This window comes from Balaenoptera physalus (genome assembly GCF_965194825.1).
Source record: "Balaenoptera physalus genome assembly, chromosome: 10".
NCBI classification, from domain to species: Eukaryota; Metazoa; Chordata; class Mammalia; order Artiodactyla; family Balaenopteridae; genus Balaenoptera; species Balaenoptera physalus.
Window position 1 is genome coordinate 43,133,915 of NC_138889.1, and position 20,735 is coordinate 43,154,649.

The 20,735-nt window shown below is 37.3% G+C and overlaps 4 protein-coding genes across 48 annotated transcripts in view; 2 read left to right on the top strand and 2 right to left on the bottom strand.

The window, feature by feature from the left end:
- The window catches only part of LOC309636656 (ester hydrolase C11orf54 homolog), a 30,722-nt gene extending 29,887 nt beyond the window's left edge, over nt 1–835 (bottom strand). The window contains exon 1 of one of the 6 annotated variants that reach the window (XM_082410032.1): nt 721–831. The gene's annotated coding sequence lies outside the window, so the exon portion shown is untranslated. Of the gene's footprint in view, nt 1–720 lie in introns of all 6 variants that reach the window. The other 5 variants (XM_082410034.1, XM_082410029.1, XM_082410031.1 and 2 more) reach the window with 5 other exon arrangements.
- The window catches only part of VSTM5 (V-set and transmembrane domain containing 5), a 154,279-nt gene that overhangs the window by 99,489 nt on the left and 34,055 nt on the right, over nt 1–20,735 (top strand). The window lies entirely within an intron of this gene.
- On the top strand, nt 836–19,019 carry TAF1D (TATA-box binding protein associated factor, RNA polymerase I subunit D). 27 transcript variants are annotated; one of them, XR_014250119.1, is made up of 14 exons: nt 836–976; nt 2,619–2,782; nt 3,548–3,926; nt 4,756–4,931; nt 5,273–5,330; nt 5,720–5,896; nt 6,756–6,794; nt 9,299–9,348; nt 9,586–9,621; nt 10,265–10,311; nt 10,678–10,724; nt 11,044–11,109; nt 11,559–11,590; nt 11,835–11,977. XR_014250119.1 is itself a non-coding variant. In XM_082410063.1 (7 exons), the coding sequence occupies exons 2-6, from the start codon at nt 2,724–2,726 to the stop codon at nt 5,864–5,866; spliced, it is 819 nt and encodes a 272-aa protein (XP_082266189.1). In that variant the 5' UTR covers nt 983–1,127; nt 2,619–2,723; the 3' UTR covers nt 5,867–5,896; nt 11,835–11,977. The 27 variants fall into 27 exon arrangements, 6 of the variants coding, with proteins under 6 accessions (XP_082266193.1, XP_082266189.1, XP_082266190.1 ...); XR_014250121.1 differs by lacking the exons at nt 836–976; nt 6,756–6,794; nt 9,299–9,348; ... (1 more) ...; nt 11,044–11,109; nt 11,559–11,590 and adding exons at nt 983–1,127; nt 18,127–18,353; nt 18,599–19,019 and having other exon boundaries at nt 11,835–11,875; XR_014250124.1 differs by lacking the exons at nt 836–976; nt 6,756–6,794; nt 9,299–9,348; nt 10,265–10,311 and adding an exon at nt 983–1,127 and having other exon boundaries at nt 11,044–11,113.
- CEP295 (centrosomal protein 295) overlaps nt 11,906–20,735 on the bottom strand; it is a 48,333-nt gene continuing 39,503 nt past the window's right edge. For 8 of the 14 annotated variants that reach the window (XM_082409871.1, XM_082409866.1, XM_082409872.1 and 5 more), the window contains 12 exons: nt 18,324–18,427; nt 17,717–17,813; nt 17,092–17,340; nt 16,182–16,321; nt 15,348–15,501; nt 14,148–14,767; nt 13,132–13,272; nt 12,770–12,866; nt 12,468–12,632; nt 12,295–12,394; nt 12,115–12,214; nt 11,906–12,027 (listed from right to left, as the gene is read on the bottom strand). In XM_082409871.1, the coding sequence (XP_082265997.1) occupies nt 11,989–12,027; nt 12,115–12,214; nt 12,295–12,394; nt 12,468–12,632; nt 12,770–12,866; nt 13,132–13,272; nt 14,148–14,767; nt 15,348–15,501; nt 16,182–16,321; nt 17,092–17,340; nt 17,717–17,813; nt 18,324–18,427 (2,006 nt within the window). In that variant the 3' untranslated portion in view covers nt 11,906–11,988. Of the gene's footprint in view, nt 12,028–12,114; nt 12,215–12,294; nt 12,395–12,446; nt 12,633–12,769; nt 12,867–13,131; nt 13,273–14,147; nt 14,768–15,347; nt 15,502–16,181; nt 16,322–17,091; nt 17,341–17,716; nt 17,814–18,323; nt 18,428–20,735 lie in introns of those variants that run through there. The other 6 variants (XM_082409870.1, XM_082409875.1, XR_014250089.1 and 3 more) reach the window with 6 other exon arrangements.

A 20,735-nucleotide genomic window follows, 5' to 3' on the forward strand; every position in this document is an offset into this window, starting at 1 on the left:
GCTCAACATTTAGAGCAAAATTGAGTAAAGAGGCTGGATTACCTCCCAGGTCTGTCCAATCCGAAGATGACACTAACCACAGATTATTAAGACTAGACGGCTTTCCTGGTTTTATCATATGATACAAGAGGTCTGAAAGTGGACAAATCAAGCCAGCTCATTCCTTTTTGTAACTACTTTGGGGAAAAAAAACCCCCAAAATACCAAAATTAAACTAGTTTAAACTTTTATCTTAACAATCATTAATCATTCAGGGAACTAAGGGAGAAAACAAACAAAAAAGTTCGCCGCTGGTATCTCTTGTGATATGTTAACCAACCCCTGGGAGGCTGACACTTAGCCCTGAGTGGAAGAGTAGTTAACAAAAGTCCGAAGGGGAGAGGGGACCTGGATGTGCTACGGGGTAACACTGGCTTCCAGTACAAAGGTTACACATTTTGAGTCTCGGTCAAAGCATGATCGTCTCACAATTTAACGCAGAGGAGATTTCTGAAGGCAAAAGTAGGCATAATATGACAAAACACACCTGGCACCGTACACACACGCACACCCCCCACACACTCGAGATCAGAAGTCAGAGGACAGCTCAGCAAAGGCGAGACCACTGGAAGCAAAGCAGGTGGAGTGTCTGTTTCCTTGCAGTTTACAGTCATTCCGTTCACCTGACCCCACAATTTATTTCTTGTAGTTTGCCGAAACATTCTTGTCTACTGCACTTACCTAATCGGTGAGGGAAGCCTACACCTGAAACCCGATCTTGCCTCAGTCAACTCCGCCTCCTCTGGATCCGGGCGATCAGACCCCGCCCTCTCGAAATCGCTCCTCCCCTCACGGAGATCAAAATGGCGCCCCGCGAGTCGCCACTTCCCACCTCTCACTTTCTTCCTGGAGTCAAATTGTTATCGCGAGACTTCGGCCTCACTATTAGCTGGGGGCGCGCAGCCCGCCCCTTCTTTTCTCCAGCGCGGTGGTGGAGGTTGGTGGTTCTTCGTTTGTTGGAGTGTTGTGGGGGGTCCGGAGGTTGCTGAATGCGGACTTCCTAGGGAGGGGTGGCGGGTATCTGGTACGCAGCTGAGGCCCATGCCGAGCCGGCGCTGGTTGGTGCAAGCTGTCTGCCCTCTTGACGGGTAGGAAAGAGGACGGGGGCTTCCGGGCCTTGTGGGCGGGTGAGGGTTTCCTCTTGTAGCTTTTCCCAGGCCTCTGCGTGGCGTGGCGGGGTCCAGCCGCGGAAGTCAGTCCCCGAGGGCGGAGGGCTCGTGGTTTCTGTGGACTTAGGGCCTAGTGGCTTTACTGCGGCCCACAGTACACGATTAATGGCGTGGGCGTGGTCCGTTGTCTGGCATGTAGATGTTAAAAGGTGGTATAGACAATACACGTTTTCTGAATTAATAAGGGTTAAGTGCGAGGTAACCATTGCTGACGCCGTTCTCCTTGCACGAGGTTAGGCGCTTCCTGGAGACGCTCGCCCAAAACCGCACAAAATGCTGAAGGGGAATTGTTAGAGCCAGTGAAGGGCACTATCGCCATGTGCTCCTCCTCGCAGAATCTCGGAATAGGAAGCCACGCTTCCGTAGGAATGCTTTCTAGTTTCCGAAGAAGAGGTTTTGAGTCAACTTTAATTTTGATAATACGCTCTGATTTTTTTTCTTTTAAATCTCAGGTATACCATCAGTGCCACTGGATCCACTTGTTGAATTTCTTTTTGGGCAGTTATTTCGTGACTTATTTCTTAGATTTTGCATTTTAGAAAACTACGGTAAAACATACCATGAAATTACCAGGAGTCCCTTGGATATTTTGCGAATCTGAGATCTCTGTGACCTTATTGGTTTCCTATGTTTGAAATATATTGTTCTTGTAGGATTTCTTTCATCGTTGCTCATTTGTCATTACCAAGAATGCTAAAGACTAAGACCAATATACAAATAGGAAGAATGATGGCATCCCCGATAAGGGAGATGGAAAAGTAAAATTAGACGTTATCTTTTTTTTAAATTTTGTCCAAACTGTTGTAATGTATCTAAGGAGATTACAACAGTGCCCTTTGTCTTTTTTTTTTTTTTAATCTGTAAGCCTTTCATCGAAATGTTTGAGAATTCAGAACTTTTAAATTAATACCCATAACAGCAAATTCCAGACCAGGAGTTTGGATAGAGGTAGTTAAGTCCTGCTGATTATTTTCCCAGGTATACTGAGGCCATACTCCGCCTTCTGGCTTTGTATGCAAAAGATTTTCGTACTAGTTCCCAGCTGCTGTTGAAAAATGGCTTTTTGGCCGTTAGTTGAACATTGATACTCTTCATTGTACATTACTATATGGCTAAGGGTAAAATTACATTTTTTTACTGTTGCGGAAAGCTGTTTGATACTTTCGTTGGAAATTACAGTACTCTTCTGGAATCCTCCATTGGGTAGATTAAGGAGGCAAAACTGAAAGATAGAACCTGTGAATAAAATCTCTAGATTTTAGGATTGACCTGAAATGACAGTTCCTACATGAAAGTATTAAAGGCCTTGTATGTGATTTTGCCTTAACTTATGTGTAATTAATTTACGTAATTGTCACGACTACATCAACATTTTCATTACTCTGACACTAGCTGTTTGCATTTATTCAGGGAAACGACATCACATTTACTGAATTTTATATGGTCAGAAATCTGTTTAAATCAAAGAACAATTGACAACAAATTTGAGAGGGGCTTGGAGAACACAGACCAGGAATGGATTCTCTCAACTATGCAACGGTATCTGATTCAGCTGTGGAAATTGAGAATCAAAGGTAAGTGCTTTTTTTTTTTTTTAAATAACTATCACCAGGTTTTTCTGGAAAAGAGACTAGGTGGTAATTTTACTGTATTTGAATTACCGGGAAAGCATAAATCATTGTAGATAATGAGTGGTGGTAATGGTAATTTTCATGCATTAGAACAGAAAAGGAAAACCTGGTTTGCACAAGCCTTTAAAGTTTTAACTACTTATAATCGTGGGACACATTGTTAACTCAGGGAAACGGGAGTATATTCTCCGGGCCAAATTGGTATCTTCCTGATTAAATCATCCTCATTTTATAAGAAAATGGATATCAGTAGGGAATCTTGTTTTAAAATCAACTTGTTCTATTCCACATTATCAGGGATGCTGGCTTATGTATATGATGAGAGGTATCTAGTCCTAATCGTTGTTTATCTCACTGGGAAAACAAATGAGCATTTCTAGTATACTCACTACATCTCTCTACTAGGATACTCTTGTTTTATTTAGAGGAGGCTTTGTCTTAGTTTAGCCTCTAGCAGTGAACAAGGCTGCCTTTGTGGAACTTACATAAAGGAAGATGATTTTTTGGCTAAGTGCTATGGCACATGGCATTATGGACCACTTGTGGTAGAGTGGTCAGAGCTAAGTGATTGGCTAGTACTGAGCCCATCTTTTAAAAAATTACTTTGAGCATGTTTTTCTGCTTTGATTTGTAAAAAAAAAAGTATATTACTGGTAATGAACATTCAGTAATATAAGAGAGTACAATTAATCTTTCCCTGTTTTCTAGTGATAACTCTTCCTCTGGTAGCAGCTTATTTAAAACTCAGTGTGTTCCTATCCCACCTAAAAGGAGGCAAAGAAACCCTATTAGAAAATTTGTTCACAAACCTGAAAGTACTCAAGCAAGAGATTCGTCTAGTGACTCATCTATAGAGCCAAGACCATTGACTTTAAAAGCTATTTTTGAAAGATTCAAAAAAAAGAAACGTAAAAAGAGGAAATACAAGCCAACGGGAAGATCAAGGGGAAGACCAAAAGGAAGGAGAAACACCAGAAGCTCACAAATAAATAAGAAACAATTTAAAGACAGAGGACCTGGTTTCCCATTTTTAGAATCAGGAAATGGAAGAAAACCATTACCTTGGAGAAAAATTTTAACCTTTGAGGTGAGTCTTTATATATGCTGGTACACATAGCTTAAAATGTCTGAAATGAGTTGTTGGTTGCTTTTAGAATTTAGATGTACCTGGAACATACAGTCTTCACCTTTTATAATACTTCTCTATACTGACTATACTGCCGCTTAAATGCCACCCCCATCCTTCAGCTCAAAGTTCACTTGGACTTCTGGGTGGAATCTTGCACTGGTAACACTGGGTGAATGTACCTGTATATGAAGTGCTCTAAGGCTGATTTTATACCTTGATCTTATCCTGTCAGGGCTTTAAACATCATTCCTAAAACTCAAATGCCCGGTTGTTTTATAGTAACTGAAGTGAAACCCACACCTGCCTTTCATGTTCAGTGGCTTTAGTAGATTTCATTTTGTTCAGATATTTCAATTTCTGACAGAATTACCAGACAAATATGCCAGTACTTAGCAGTAGACTCTGAAATATTTGAGATAAGTGATTGCATAATTTGTAGTCACTTGTTCTAGAATCTGATTTATAGGAAAGGATTAATACTCATTAACCTCTTTATGTTTTAAGGTGATTAAAATAGACAGTTCTCTGCATTAAAAAATGTCTTAAGTAATGCCCAAATGATAACAAGATTTGTGCTTGTTTTTCTTGGTACTAACTTTGATAACTTGCTAGGTAGAACAGTGAATTGATACACGTGATCTCCATATGGCAGAGTAGTTAAATCAAGATCACTAAGGACCTTGTTATGGGGATCCTTGTGATTTTGGAACGTAGGCATTTGCTGAATGGAAGAAAATTTTTTTATTTTTAAGTCCTTGACTTAAAATATGGTGTTTTTGGTACATAGCAAGCAGTGGCAAGAGGATTTTTTAACTACCTTGAAAAACTGAAGTATGAATACCATCTCAAGGAATCCTTGAAACAAATGAATGTTGGTGAAGATTTAGAAAAAGAAGACTTTGATAGTCGTAGATACAGATACTTGGATGATGATGGATCTATCTCTCCTATTGAAGAGTCAGCGTAAGTTCTATCATGGATTGGAATAATTTTGGACATAGGTTTTTATGAGATTAAGTGCTTTTAAATTTTAATGTTGCTCCATATGCTATCAATTTGTTTATACTTAGATTTAATAGTGATGTGAGCACAGATAAAATATTAATAGACTTGACTGGTATTGCTATTTCAGTTGTATGTCATGACAGTATACTGTTCATTGGGTTAAAAGACTTGTTGTCTGAGTGATACGCTTTTTTTTTTTTAACTATTGGAGTATAATTGCTTTACAATGGTGTGTTAGTTTCTGCTTTATAACAAAGTGAATCAGTTATACATTGAGTGATATGCTTTTAATATTGCAGAGCAGAGGAGGAGATTGCAACAAATCTTGAACATGATGAATGTGATATTAAATTGGTGGTAAGTGACAATTTTATCCCACTTCCTTTTGGGAGGACAGCTCTTGACAAAGGGAAAATTTTATCCTGTTGTTTTATTGTCTGTATTTAAGTCTTGAAAGGTTCAATGCCTTTGGTGCAGGAAATGCAAGAATAAAAATAAGAATTTTATGGATAATTGGTGAGAACATGAATTATCAATACTATATCAGTAAAAACAATACTATTTAAGTTTTCATGTGTGGTGTTGCTACTAGGATATCAGATGAGAAAATCAGCAGAAGTTAATTTGGATTTTTAACATCCAGATGTAGTATCCAGGTTATTTTAAGTAACCTAGAGTTTAGTTATATGTAATTACTAGCGCGGTAAAATTTCAATTATTGCTTAGTATTGGTATTTCTTACGCAGGAGGATAATTATTTCATAATAAGTTCTGAATTACCAAAGAAGAAGAATGTATATTTGGAACAAGAGGAAAATACTGAAGAAGCTGCACTGCCTAAAAAGAGAGCATCAAAATCCAAAAAACACTGGACAGAGGACAGAATGGCCTGAAAATAGATAGGATTATGACTACCAGACAAGGTAAACAGAATAGAGAAAAAGGAACTTTATAGAAAGAAAAGACCATAAATGTGAATACATATGCCAGCCTTATGATAAAAAAGAACCTTGTAAGAAAATAAAAAGATTAAACAAATTTATAAAACTCCTGAAGTAGTAATTATAAGAAAAATAATTAAAACAGTGAGATTATGTAGAAAAAACATTGAGGCTGTTACAGCAGAGATAATCACTTCCCAAAAAAATAAACAACGTCCTACTGTTTTTGCATATGGTGGTGTATTTCTGGGTAAGAGAACTTAAAGGTGCCATTTGAGCTTTGAATCAAAGAAATAAGATTGTAATCCTGAAAAGAAAATCTTAGTTGCAATAACCACTAATGATTGACAGCCAGCCACCCTCCTTAAGAGTACCTGCAACCCCATTTTTATTTTTTTTCAGACAAATTTAGTGTGAAATGCCTATTACTGTAACAAGAACTTAATATTTTCCTTTCCTAACTACCTATAATATTTCAACTATCATTTTCATCACCACTGTATGTTGCAGATTATGCCACTCTATATACTGCATTTTACCATAGCACTTGTGTTTGTTTTTGTTTAATTTGTGGACAAAGACTTATAGACAGGTGCAAAAATAAATCCTCTTTTGCAACCCAGAACTCATTGTTCAGTATGAGTTTTGATACAGATAAGAAGGAACATGATACCTAAAAGAGAGTCAAGTGATGGGGCTGTATTGATAAACATAAAGATTGCTTCCAGGACTATAGGGCTGATAATTTCTCTCATATCTTAAGCTTTTAAATTATCAGCTGTATTGATTTAGTACTCTAATTTTAATGTTGACATGAAACAAAGATGGCTTCTTTTTTTAGGCTTTTATCTTGAACACAGTGTCTGGATAATTTAAAAAGGTATGTCTTACGCTTTAGGTGAGTTTGGGTCCAATTTGTGTAAATGTGATAAATTGTCAGAATTTAAAACCTCCATAGGTTTCATTATTGAAAGGCATTTTTGCCAATTTTAAATTTCTGTTCATAATGTAATTTTGGAAAATGAATCTCAGGATTGACATGCTTTATAGTGGCATTGTGCCAGTTTCACTTCCCTTGAAGGAAAGGGTCCCAGAACTATAAATAAGGCAATCCTGGATATTCCTGCTTCAAGCATACACAACATATTTTTAACCTCCCCGCACCCCTATACAATATTTTTTAAAATTTTATTGAAGTATAGTTGATCTACAATATTAGTTCCTGCTGTGCAACAGAGACTCAGTTATACATGTATTTCTATTATGATTTATCACAGGATATTGAATATAGTTCCCTGTGCTATGTAGTAAGACCTTGTTTATCTGTACTATATATGTAAGTAGTTTGCATCTGCTAATCTCAGACTCCCAGTCCATCCTTCCCCCACATCCCCCTCCTTGGCAACCACAAGTCTGTTCTCTCTGTCTGAGGCTGTTTGTTTCATAGATGTGTTCATTTGTGTGGTATTTTAGATTCCACATAGAAGTGGTATCCTATGGTATTTGTATTTCTATTTCTGACTGACTTTGCTTAGTATGATAATCTCTAGGCCCATCCATGTTGCTGCAGATGGCATTATTTCATGCTTTTTAATGTGTAATATTCCAGTGTGTGTGTGTGTGTGTGTGTGTGTGTGTGTGTGTGTGTACACCACATCTTTATCCATCTCTTGATGGACATTTAGGTTGCTTCCATGTCCTGGCTACTGTAAACAGCGTTGCAATGCATGTATCCTCTCAAACCATGTTTTTCTCTGGATATATGCCCAGGAGTGGGATTGATAGATCATATGGCAGCTCTATGTTTAGTTTGAGGAACCGCAGTACTGTTTTCCATACTGGCTGTACCAGTTTACATTCCCACCAACAGTGTAGGGGGGTGTTCCTTTTTCTCCACACCCTCTCCAGCATTTATTATTTGCAGACTTTTTGATGATGGCCATTCTCACTGGTGTGAGGTATATTTGCATTTCTGATACTGAGCAATGATGAGCATCTTTTCATGTGCCTATGTGTATGTCTTCTTTGGAGAAATGTCTATTTAGGTCTTCTGCCAGTTTTTTGATTGGGTGGTATTTTTTTGGTTATTGAATTGTACTATCCAATAGTTTTATTATTTAAATTTTCTGGCCATGCCGCTACTTGTTATATACGTCATTACATCTGGACTGAACATATTTACTAAACACGTCATATGTTTTCAAGTTCTTCCTTCCCTTCAAATTTTGGTTTACCAAAATTGATGTTCTGCTATTAATTCACCCTCACATGATGTGAAGAATTCCCAAATAACTTTTTTCTTGAAAACCTCATGGCCTAAATGAGATGAAATGTTGCTCCTAAAGGTTATTTTAATGTTATGCATGTTAATATGCTGAATAATTTTATAGATTATAATTTTGATTTAATCTGACCTTTGTTATTTAGATTTGCAAAAGGGATATAATATATTTTTCATACACTTGTTTGGCTAGTGCATTCTTTTATTTTTGGCTGCACCAAGTGGATTGCAGGATCTTAGTTCCCAGATCAGGGATCGAACCCACTGCCATCTGCAGTGGAAGCGTGGAGTCCTAACCACTGTCCGCCAGGGAAGTCCCTGCAGTGTTTTTAATGCATGCATAATCTAAAATGAGGTAGAAGATTTAATAGTATAATGCTAGAAATGACTACACAGGACACACAATTTCATGAATCTGAATGATATAAAGTTTAATTAAATACACCCAATTTGCCTTCAACGATTCCCCAATGGTCAGAACATCAGCCACATTAACATTTTTCTGTATTTTTACAGTTGATATCAACTAATGAGAAAATACTTTATATAGTTCTTAAATTAAGGGAAAAATTCAGTTAAAGTAAAAATTTTGCAGTAATCAGGGAATTGCATAGGCAAAACACATTGCAGTAATGGAAGTTCTTAAAATCAAGCTTAAATTTGTATGTGGAACTCTGTTTGGTTCATGTATAATAGCTAATAAGTACTTTGCATATTTTTATCTGTTAGTATAATGCTATCTTTTCTAAGCATTGTTAAAATACCTACCATGTGATTAATTAATGGGATGATTTCTTTAAATTTCTTAAACATCCTTTGTGATGTCTGACTGTTACTGCACAGTTTTGAACTCATCTAAGAGACTGGAGCTCTTTCAAATAATTGTTCTCTTGTGGACTTGTTTATATTTTTTAAAAAGGAAGCAGTGGTTGAGGTCTATCCCGATGGGGCTTTTTCTGTAAACCTACATCGTTGGAAACGCCTCATAGATTAACTGTGTGGTTTCCTTTACTCATAGAACTACCTGTTAGATCTGTGGGAAAGAACTACAAGACAGAGCTGCCAAGTAAACTATGAAAAACCTAACAAACTTTTTATCTTAGGTATTGGCATATCCCAATGATCTGTACTGTTCTAGGGTGTGATGGCTTAGGTAAGTTTTAATCAGTGACAGTGTCATTTGTTCGGGGCGGGGGGCGGGGGGGTACCATTCCAGTTCAGATGATGAATTTAACCGTTCAACTGCTGAATGATACAGACATGAACTAAAACTTAATTCTGATAGAGCTGAGTATGCTTAGTATCCAAATATTTTAAGTTATATATTGAGGTTTTAATTTTTAATCACATGAGTATGGTATCCATCTTTTATTTGCTATTTTATCTGCAGGAGTGAATATGATTTGAACCTAATACATTTTTAGAGGTAAGTGGAATATTTAATTTCTATTCAAATTAAGGATTCAGAAGTTCTGAAAAGAATGTTAAATTTTGAGTATAGCATTCCATTACTGTTGTGACTGCTAGTTAATTAGGTTATAAAACAATTATCAGGATTTTGGCCAAAAATACTGCTGTAATATTTGTGTTTACAGAATTGGAAAAAAATGAAGAGACAGCACTGACATGTAAATATCATGTATAATCGGATAGTTTCCTATGTAAGTTCTATAGGTATAGAGAGGGTAAAGGTAGCAATGGCTAGGTTTATAGTTTAAAATGGAGTTAATGTAGTTCTCATTGGAATGACAGATATAAAACTCAAATTAACATGTTACAAGAACGTAAATTTTTAGAGATGTGTGAAGATAATATTTCTCAGATAGTAACGTTACAAACTTGAGGTTTTTCTGGTTCAGTCATAATTGCACTGCATGGTATCTGCATTCAGCAGTTTGTTCCTGCTGGGTGTTCAAAGGACAGTGCAATATAAATTCAGTATTTGGCATCGTTGGTTTTCTTGGCTTTGTGCATGTTAGACCTGGTATTTCTACTGATACAGTATTCCTATAGTTTCTCATACTGTTCAGTTTGACAGTCTTCAATAGTAACTAAAACTATTTTTCTAGGGTGTCAAATTCAGAACCAGGCAGATCCATCGCCTGACCCTAAACATGTAAGGCTTTCTATTTGTTGCTTCTAGTAGCTTTCCTTTATTGATAGCATTGTTGAATTCTATACAAGTGCAGAAGCCTTTTGCACAGTGTATATATAAGCTTGAGAGAAATGTTTATAATGCCTCATACTATTGAAAATGGGCACTGTTGTTCATGGTGTCCGTAAATTGTTAATGTGGCTACATTGAGAACACAGGTTTTGCTTCCATCACTGTAATTTTATTGCAGTGGTGACAATGAGACCTGCAACATTTTTTTTTTTTTTTGCTAGGCTCATGAGTAAAAACTGGATATTAACAAGGCTTTTCAGTATTAGAAAAGATGAAGGGATAAATAGCAACGTACTTGCTATGTTTAATTTCTAGGGTCCTAAAGTAAATCGCTTGAGGAAATTGGATCCCAAAGATTACAGGTATGATTTTCATTTCATTTTTTTCCCCTTGTATTTAATGAAAAAGACTATAATGATGTTAAAAAGGCCATTAGTTTTACTATTTACCAGTGAGGTATGATGTCATGATGATGGGCAAAATGTTCAACTGCTCTGAATGGGCTGAATGAAAATAGCCTTTCTGAACATCCATCTTACATAAAGCTATATTTTAAAACATGAAAGCTCTAAGGTAAAAGTTGCCTGAAACATGCATGTTTGGAAGCAATCAGCTAAATTTAGGTATGAATGAAAATGGAACCTAATCAGTCCCAGTTGCCATTACAATCTTTTTCTGTAGGTGGGGAATTTTGAAGTGTGTCCATATTTCATTGGAGATCAAAGAAGCCTAACTAAAAGAATTGTGGCAAGTAATTTTTTTTATTTTACCACACCAAATTATTTGTCAGGTTTTAATGGTCATTACCAAGGCTTTTAGAATGCAGTTTCTCATTTGCTGTGGACATGACCATAAAAAAAGTTTCCCACTAGGTTTTATTTCTGCTACTTTGTAGCATTCAGCCTGTTGGGAACATTTTATTGTTTACTTGTATTTCCATTGCCTAGGTCAGCACTGTTCCAGTATAAATAGAACACAAGCCATTTTTTCTTATTAGATTTTACAATACCGATACATGGGTAGTGACTATAATATTGAACAGTATGTGCCTAGATTGCTGGAGTTCTTTGTTTAATCCTGGGCTTTTAGTTTATTACATTACAGGTTGCCTGGTTACTAAAGGAGGGGAGGCTGGCTTCAGAATTTTACATGAGCATCTCTGAAAATGGACCCTTACCTTTATATTTGTTATACAGGGCTGACTCACACGATAACTTCTTTTTGAAAGGTATGTACACATTAAAGAAAATAATTTTATAGGTCATTTCAAAGAGGGCTGATGGGACCAAATCCAGGAGCTCTTTACGCTGTGACCAAAGATTGAATTCTCCACTGGATATAATAGTAACTTGATAGTGCTATGTTTTCCGGATGGAGATACAAGCCACTCATACCCATGATTGGTGATGTGGGAAAGTAAAAATAAACGTAAATATCTTCCAACTTTAACCAATGTCTACTCTCTTCTTTAGGGCTACTTTATCTTGAAGATTATGAGTTTGGAGGAACTAAGGTGATTGGCAGTGGAAAGAATCAGAACATGTGAAATTCCTTAAAAATTTATTGACTTAAATAACTTTGTGTTACACATAATTAAAAAAAACCCTTTACACTTTGTGCAGAAAGTCAGCATATATTTTTGGCTCGAAGTTTCTCTAATGTTTTCTGTGGAGGGAATAATAACATTTATCAGTTACAGTTCTGATGTGCCTTGGACATGAAAAATTGGGGGCGGGGGCGGGGGCTGCTCACCTTATGGAATTCTTTTGCCCTTGCTCTGTTTTGGGCATATGCGGCTTGCTTTGCTTTCTCTTCCTTTTGCTTTTTCACTTCAGGTAACTGATGGTATAATCTGTAAGAAATTTATATGGAATTAAAGACAGACACTTCAGCTATGTGAATTCATATATCTTCGTATATCCACATACATACCTTAGAGCCCTTTGGTGCATATGGGCTTGTGCCGTCTTTCTGTCTTCAGGAAGAGATACTCTAACCTTGTTCACACCCTTCAGGTGACTGACAAATGAACCTGAGCAGAGAACAAGTCATTTAATATATATGTAATGTCAGATTCTCTTTGAAAACTGATGTGGAGAGTATACCTGTAGGTTTCTCCTTTACTATTTTGGTTTGAGAACTTCCAGAGACACGAATTTTATTCCTTATTTCTTTCTGTCTCTGTGAGGATCTCTCCATAAATGCTTTTTTTCTTTTTATAAATGCTTCTTGTAAGCTCCCTGGAGCAGCTGTAAACTTTGAAAGGGTTTCTGTTTAAAAGAAAAAAATTGAGGCTATATGTCAGCAATATACGAACATGCGGGGTTTCTGCTCAAGTAGGGGGAACCTGAGTGGGGAACCCCACTGGCCCCTGGGCTCACTAATCTGATGCTCAGGGCATACATACCTGCACACACAGCTGGTGGTTTCTCCACAGAATGTTCTGATGCAGCTGGACAATCTGAGTTTTGTGTTTCTGATAGAAGAGGCAGAAATTCACTCACCTAATTGTGAGAAAGTCATAGACTTTACCAATTGACCTCACTGTACAGATTCACAGCAAAGGTTCTAAACTTTACCCATTCTCAACCCTAGGTCCTTTGGCCTTTCTAGAAAGTTCAGTTATCAGCTTGTCCACTGTGAGCACATTCATACAATGATTCTAATGTAAGAATAAATGCCATATAGAAAGCTAAGTAAAACTATCCTTTTTTATTCCCCAATTCTCAACTATGGGTTGCTGTATGAAATGAGAGCTACGAAATTTACCTGAAAACAGCTCTTTGCCTCATTTTCTCTCTTTTCTTCTAGAGTTAAGTTTGCAAAATCCATTTCAGCAATACTGATATCACTATTGCTTATCAATGTAAGTTCTGGTTCTTCCATTATACCATGGCCACATTCTGTCTCCTGTGCAGTAAAAAGGGAAACAATATTCAAAAATCATAGCCTCAAAAACACTCAGAATGTGAAAAATATGTACATTACGGAGGAAGAACACCAGGTTCTTCAACTAAGGATACTGGAGAAGACAAACTACTCCATGGGTTACAGAGCCAAGCGCCTGCTGACTGACTGGGCGCTGTGCAGAACTGCAGTGTGTGTGTCCCCTACCTATCTGAATGGCTGCTGGGCTGCAGCTGAATGCTGCGAGACCACAAATTGCTTCAACCACGTTTTGTTTGTTTTTTGATGTGGACCACTTTTAAGTTACAGTATTGCTTCTGTTTTATGGTTTGGTTTTTTGGCTGCAAGGCCTGTGGGATCCTAGCTCCCTGACCAGGGATGGAACCCACACCCCTGCACTGGAAGGCGAAGTCCCAACCACTGGACCACCAGGGAAGTCCCTAGACCACACTTTATTAAGGAGAAAACCTTTCAATACTGAACAAGAATTTACAAAAAACACAAAAATCCAAAAGCTGCCAAGTAAATCACCTTATTTTTTGCTTATCTATGGAGGGACAAACACATAGTACTAGAAGGTAAGCTGAAACCAAGCAGATTAATCCAGTGCAGCACAATGAGGTTCAACACTGTTAAGTGCTGAACATAGGCTGAGCCACCATTTTTCAGGAAAGCTGGAGAAAAATGTGAATTGGGAAGATCTGTAAAATTCAGAGGGAGGTCAAATTTTAAAAATTTGTTTTCTCATTTCATTGGAGATTTCCAATGATTATGAGATTGACTATATCTCAGTAGCTCTGTTGCATCTCTTGCAATTTTGTTTAAAAAGTCTTCTGAAAATGAAATCAAAGATTATATACAACACAGATTTCACTTACCCAGATTGGAATAGAGTTCTGTAATGAAAACGATCCAGAACTTACAAAGAGCTCTGACTGTGCTAGTTGAGTTTGGTTTCCTGTGATTGTTGGAGTTTCTGCGGTAGTTGAATCCTCAAGACATTTTTCATTCTGAACAGTGACTGAATATGGTGTCTGAATTGAAGTTCTTACACATAATTGTGGACTTATATTTAAAACTCCACAGGTTTCTTTATCATCAGTGAGCCCTTGACCTTGTAACACTGTTCCAACTCCTCTTTCTGACAGTTCTTCAAAGCCCAGTCTTTCTTTTCTGCCTTCTGGTTGGTCTTTTATTGAGCACTCACTGGAGGTAGAACCACATGGAGTGCTATGCTGTAGATTTAATTGATGAAATACATTAGCCTCACCAGATGAACTGAAGACTGAACTTTGCAAATTTCCTACAGAGAGCTGGAAAGGAACACTTTCTTGCTTGTTTTGTAATATTTCATTCTGTTCAGAGGAGTAGTTTCGATTTTCCGCCCCTTGGGAAGAGTCTCTTGCTTCAGTGCTAAAAATACTTGGTAAGTCAGCATGCTGGCTTCCTTCCTGTGAAGAAAATTCTGGCAGAAGTTGCTGAAAAGACTGTTCAGACCCTATAAGAAATCAGTTGATCATAATTATATGTTGTAAAACTTGAATAGAGATATGGTCTCTAATAGTTGCTGAGGACATTGCAAGTAATAGGTTACTTAAAATTTTAGGAATGAAAACTGACATAGACATGAGTAGAAAGTTAAAGGATGGTCACAGTGATTTTCGAATAACTACTGCTCACACCATGTATTTTCTCCTATAATATTTAACAAAGGAACTATGACTTAAACACGAGGAATTTTCCCCCCATAACAGAATACTGACTTTATAACAAAGACTTAAACATGCATGTGCATCTCATATATATGTTGTGATGTGTGTGTATATATATAAAATTTGTATAAAAAGTTTTAGAAGGATACTTAAACTGATAACTGTAAGGGTTGAGGTAAGGAAGTTGAGCAAGAGGCAGCACTTTTTATTTTATCAAAATAAAATGCAAACTGAGCATATATTACTTCTGTTATTTAAATAAATATACAGAGAAACTGGTGAGGTGGAGACAAACCAAGAGCAATTGATATGAACAACCGTGAAAAACAATTGAGCTTTATTTAACTTTTTTGAACTTCTACATACCTTCAATAACAGTTTCTGTAGCAAAACTCTGAGCTTCGTCACGAGCCCAGTTAGGGTCAGGCTGCTGGTTCAGGCTGGTCCTCAATGCTGTAAAAGAAGCTGTACTTTTGGGTGGCAGACTAGAACGGAGGCTTTCACGGGAGGAATCTGACCTCTGATGGAAGACAACAGGGAAACGCTGAAATATTAGTATTTACTATGTGTTACCAGTTGAATCAATCTTTTATGTTTCTTTGATATTATTCTTCCTTAATTACCACTTTACTACCACATAAACCACTTGCTTATTCAAACCCAATTCTTTCACTTTAGTAAATATGAAACAGACTTTCTGTTTAGAAAACAAATTGTGAATTAACAAAACAGTTCAGAATATGACTGAGTCATTTTCTGATAAGCAGGAACTATGCAGAGCTGCCTGGAAATAGAAAGACCCAGGTTTGAATCTTAGCTCCTTTATTGTATAGGAAGAGGCTTTAAATTTTGCAAAATTCTGTTTACCTGACTGTTTAAGACTGAATTCCATTAAAGTAACACCACCCCCCAAAACCCTGAAAAGTTTTTATGGGTCCTCATAGCTGGAGATAAAACTTTGGGACAAAATTCTAATGCACCTATTTTCAATCTTGGTTCTGCATTATAATCACTTTATCTGACCATTCCTAGGGATTCTGATTTAATTGGTCTGAGGTACAGTCTGGGCACTGGTATCTAAAAGCTTACCAGATGATTTTAATTGGCAGCCAAGGCTAAGAAGCATTGTTCTGTTCTAACAGAAGAAAAGACAGACTGTTTTTGGAAATTCACTGCAAAGAAGCATCTACTTTATTATACCTGGTAAAAGTCTTTGCTGTCTTGAGAAATCCCAGAGAAAGATGATGACGAATCAAAATCTGGATGTGGTTCTAAGGGTTTAAACAGCTGACGATGCAAATTTGGAAAACTCTGTTCCAGTTCTGGAAAGTCAAAGTCAACTGTTGGAATTTTAAGGAAAAAAGACACTTATTTTAAAAATAAAGCCTAGAAAAGTAGTGCTAAGAACATATTCATAAGGTAACTCCAATTCAACAAAATTACTTGCATTTTTTTCATTACCAGCAGATGCTTTCAAATTAAGTCCTACCGTTATCTCTCATGTACAAAAGGGGCGGGTGGTGGCGGTGGTTTGACCAGAACCTTTGACAAATGCAAGTTTCCATTTCTATTATAGACTCAAGGTCTTTATGGGGTTAGTTAGGGAGTAAGATGCCATCATTGTCACTGCTTTGTTACAGTAATCTTTGCTATTCTCAGCTCATTTCAGGATCAATGATTTGAAAAAAAGAAAAGCTCACTGTACCAAGTGTTGCCACAGGCCAGACACTGCACTTTATGTGCATTATCCCCAACACCCCTTCCTTCCACAGGAGACAAGAGTAAGCTGCCTGTGGTCTCACAGTTAGGAAAACGGTCAAGAGGTCTGATTCCTGAGTTCTTGTGCTCAGTATGGCAATACTGAGCTACTGTAGTTAACTTTGCAAAGGTGAAGGAAGATCTGCTCATCTCTTCTACACTGTCTCAGTCAGTCTGTTTCCGGAGCCCCTCTCTCACTAAGTGCCCTCAGCGTTTTCCATGTTATAACTGCTACAGCAAGCCATCAAAACACAAAGCTCAAACAATTACTACTTCCAACTAAAAAGGATGAAAGGTTAAAAGTTAAAAACACTTAGTTTACATGAAAGTATTTGTTCACAAATAATTTTACCCCACAAGTCTGTTTTTTCAGTCATCAAATTTGCTTCATTTATGTACTTGTCTATCATCTGCTGAATGTGTGTCTGACCAGATGTAAATGTTTCCACTGCAGGTAAAAGAGGTTTATGGGCGTCTTGAGGGTCCTGTCCTTGATAAATAACTTGTGTTGAAGGAACTACAGAACTTAAAACATTTGTTTCCTCTTCTTTACTGGTGGGAGATTCTTGTTCCCTCTGGTCCACAAGCTCTGAAAATGACTCTGAAAATTGGGTTTAATGAAAATATTTAGTGTCTGGGTACTTCCTTTGAGACATATTTTAGCAGAGAGGCATAGCAATACACATCGATAAGGAATCAGTGCAGCGAAGAAACGTGCTCCGTAGAGTCCCACCAACATTAGCAGACCCTCCTCAACGTGCTACTGGATATCAGCAGAGTGTCTCTGCGTCTGCAGCCCCGTGACTTCAATCATGGTTAGAATACTGTCCAATATTCTAAAGGCATGATTACTTTTGAGATTTAAAGAACAATCCCTCTCAGCACCTTGTGAAAAGCAATGTTGGCTCTCACCGCTGTACTGCAATGCAACTGGTGCTTCTCTTTCAATTTATTTATAAACATTCTGATATTCTTACCTGTAAGGCTCAAATCTGTGTTTTCATAACTTAAAAAGCTCCCAGTAGAAACAGTTATTGAAGATAATGGCTCATGATAAATTTCTTGTGTTTCAGCCTAAAAATTAAGAAGAACATTAGGCCACAATGTAGGAAGTAATATCTAGAAAAAACCCAAGTCACCAACATTAGCAGTTATTTATTCTGAGCTCAGATCAAGTGTAGAAACCTTCATAGTTACAAAGGTCCGTAGTAAAACCTTTTCATCATTGCTCAGAACTGATTAGCCTTTCATACACACAACCCCCAGCCCACTCTCACTCCCCCATCAGTAAGTCCTCAGTTATCCACTGTCACCTTTACACACACACACACACACACACACACACACACACACACACCACTTATTGTTTTATTCTTTTGCTTCTCAGAACTATGGAGATCATGCATCAGGTAGACTAAGAGGTCTTCTGATGCTCAGATTTGGCTGTTTTCATCACTGATCCACTCCAGTAACAGCAGATCTCAGAGAACACAGACTTCAATATTCCACAACTTCTGTAAACTAAAAAGACAATATGAAGCCAAGCAACTCTAACAATGCAGCACACATCAAGACGTTACTAACCTTATCATCTGGCTTCACATTTGGACCCAGGTACGTATGGTCTTCTTCCTCCACAGAGTAACTCAATACTGCATGGTTCTCAACCGCAGCCTCACTGACCTTGACTAAAATGGGGAAGGAGGGGGAAGGTCTGGATTATGACAAATCAAATTTTTAGCACCACAGGGCATAATTTCCTGCTTTCCTACAATTTTCTCTCATATTTTGCTTTGTAGAGTTGCCTTATCTTAGACCAAAAAGAAAAAAAAAAAATTCATGTTATTATTCATTAAAAGCATTTAGGACTTCCCTGGTGGCGCAGTGGTTAAGAATCCACCTGCCAATGCAGGGGACACTGGTTCGAGCCCTGGTCCAGGAAGATCCCACATGCCTCGGAGCAACTAAGCCCGTGTGCCACAACTACTGAGCCTGTGCTCTAGAGCCCGTGAGCTACAACTACTGAAGCCCGTGTGCCTAGAGCCCGTGCTCTGCAAGAGAAGCCACCGCGATGAGAAGCCCGCGCACCACAACGAAGAGTAGCCCCCGCTCGCCGCAACTAGAGAAAGCCCACGTGCAGCAACGAAGACCCAGTGCAGCCAAAAGTAAACAAAATAAATTAACTAATTAAAAAAAAAATTTATAGTCAGCACAATATAATTTTTCATGGAAAACTGTAGTTGTCATTATTATTCTATGAATAAAACCCTTTAGAAAAGAGCCAGTGTGATGGGAAACGCTTGTCATTAATTTTAAGTGAAGAAGCAAGAATATTCAATTATAAGTACAGTGTGATCTCAAAGGTGAGAAAAATGCACATAAAAAAGACGAAAACACCAAAGTGCAACCAGTGGTTGCTTAAGAATGGTAGGACAAGGAGGAATTTTACTTCTTTATAACTTGCAGTGCTGTCTAAAATCACAGTGAGCATACACTGCTTTTATTATGAATTATCATTCCTAATTACATTTGACATATTAAAAATACATAAAAATTATACTTTCTGTCTCACTATTAGTAATCCGGGTATTCTGAGTTAGTTTTTCTCATACTCCCAATAGCCAACATTTGTGAGAAAGCCGGCCAAGGAATATGGTCATCTGTGGCTCTGAAATAGAAATATAATTAAAACTGCTCCGCCAAATATAAACTAAAATTTCTGTCTCATTATCCCCATGATATTATGTTTCTAAAAAAAAAAAAAAAAAAGTATGTTTCTTAGATGTTTGTGTAAGAAATGTTTTCTAAGAGGTAACCCAGAACACATACGCATGCACACATACGTACCTGTATATGTGTGCAGATACATGTATTTATTCATAAAATATCTATATTACAGATAATAAAGTAAAAACAGCAAATATCAAATATATTTAAATATAATTTGTTTTTAAATACAATTTTTTACCCTCTCCTAGTTCAATTAAAAATATATTATTGTGATACAATTGATTTAACCATTAAACTGTTATTTGGTTGCTTCTTTTTTTTGGTTGGTTGCTTCTTTACACACTAAAATTTTAAGTGAAGAAAGTAAGAGATGGTGAAACTTTATAGTGGGTTGTTATTTTTTCTTAAGCAGCTCATTTCAAAAGCTAGTTGTGAGACGGGAAATTATGGGTTTACTATTTCATAATCACAGTTCTATAACTGTTATTATCTGTAACAAACCAAAGAAGATTCCCCCAGAGGAGGGTGACCAGGGTAGCACTTGGGTAGTGATAAGAATTGAAAAATAAAAATAAGGGAAAGAAGCAAGGTCAGAGTTAAATAAACTTCAGTGAAACTGCAGTTTTGTGAAGGTGATAAATGAGGGGAGAAAAGTCTGAACATGTCTGAACATAGACAAAACCATGAATACTGTCCAAACCACAAAAATGACCTATCATCTCCTTATCCTGGCTAACATGAGTGACTGCTGCTTAATCAAGTACAGCTTTACTTAGCCTAACTCCATTATTCCTACCTAGGACCTAGGGAAGAATTTTGTAGGTATCCAAGAACAGGATCACCCTTGCTTCCTGATAATATCCAGTACAAACAAGCAAAGCCCTATTTCAAAATACTTAAACCCTCCTCAAAATCACCTAATAAAGCCCAAATCTTATAGTAAGTCCCTTCTAATACCCTCTCACTAATTCATTGGCCTCATGGTTCCCCACGGTGTGCATTCTCCCTAACTACAAGTCAGAGCAGCCAGCTTTCTTCAATTACATGTGTGCTTTTGGTAGTCTTTGGCTAGAGGACATTGACAGGTAGAATAAAAAGGAATGCAAGTATTCACCGGCTACATCTAAAAACATGGTAATGGTTTTTATTTTAAAATGTCAAAAACTATAATTCATTGGAAATTATATTTTGTAGTTATTTCAATCTCCAATTAAAAAAGGAGAAGCTAAAGTCAACTTTTCTATAAACCCTCAAAAAGAAAATAGG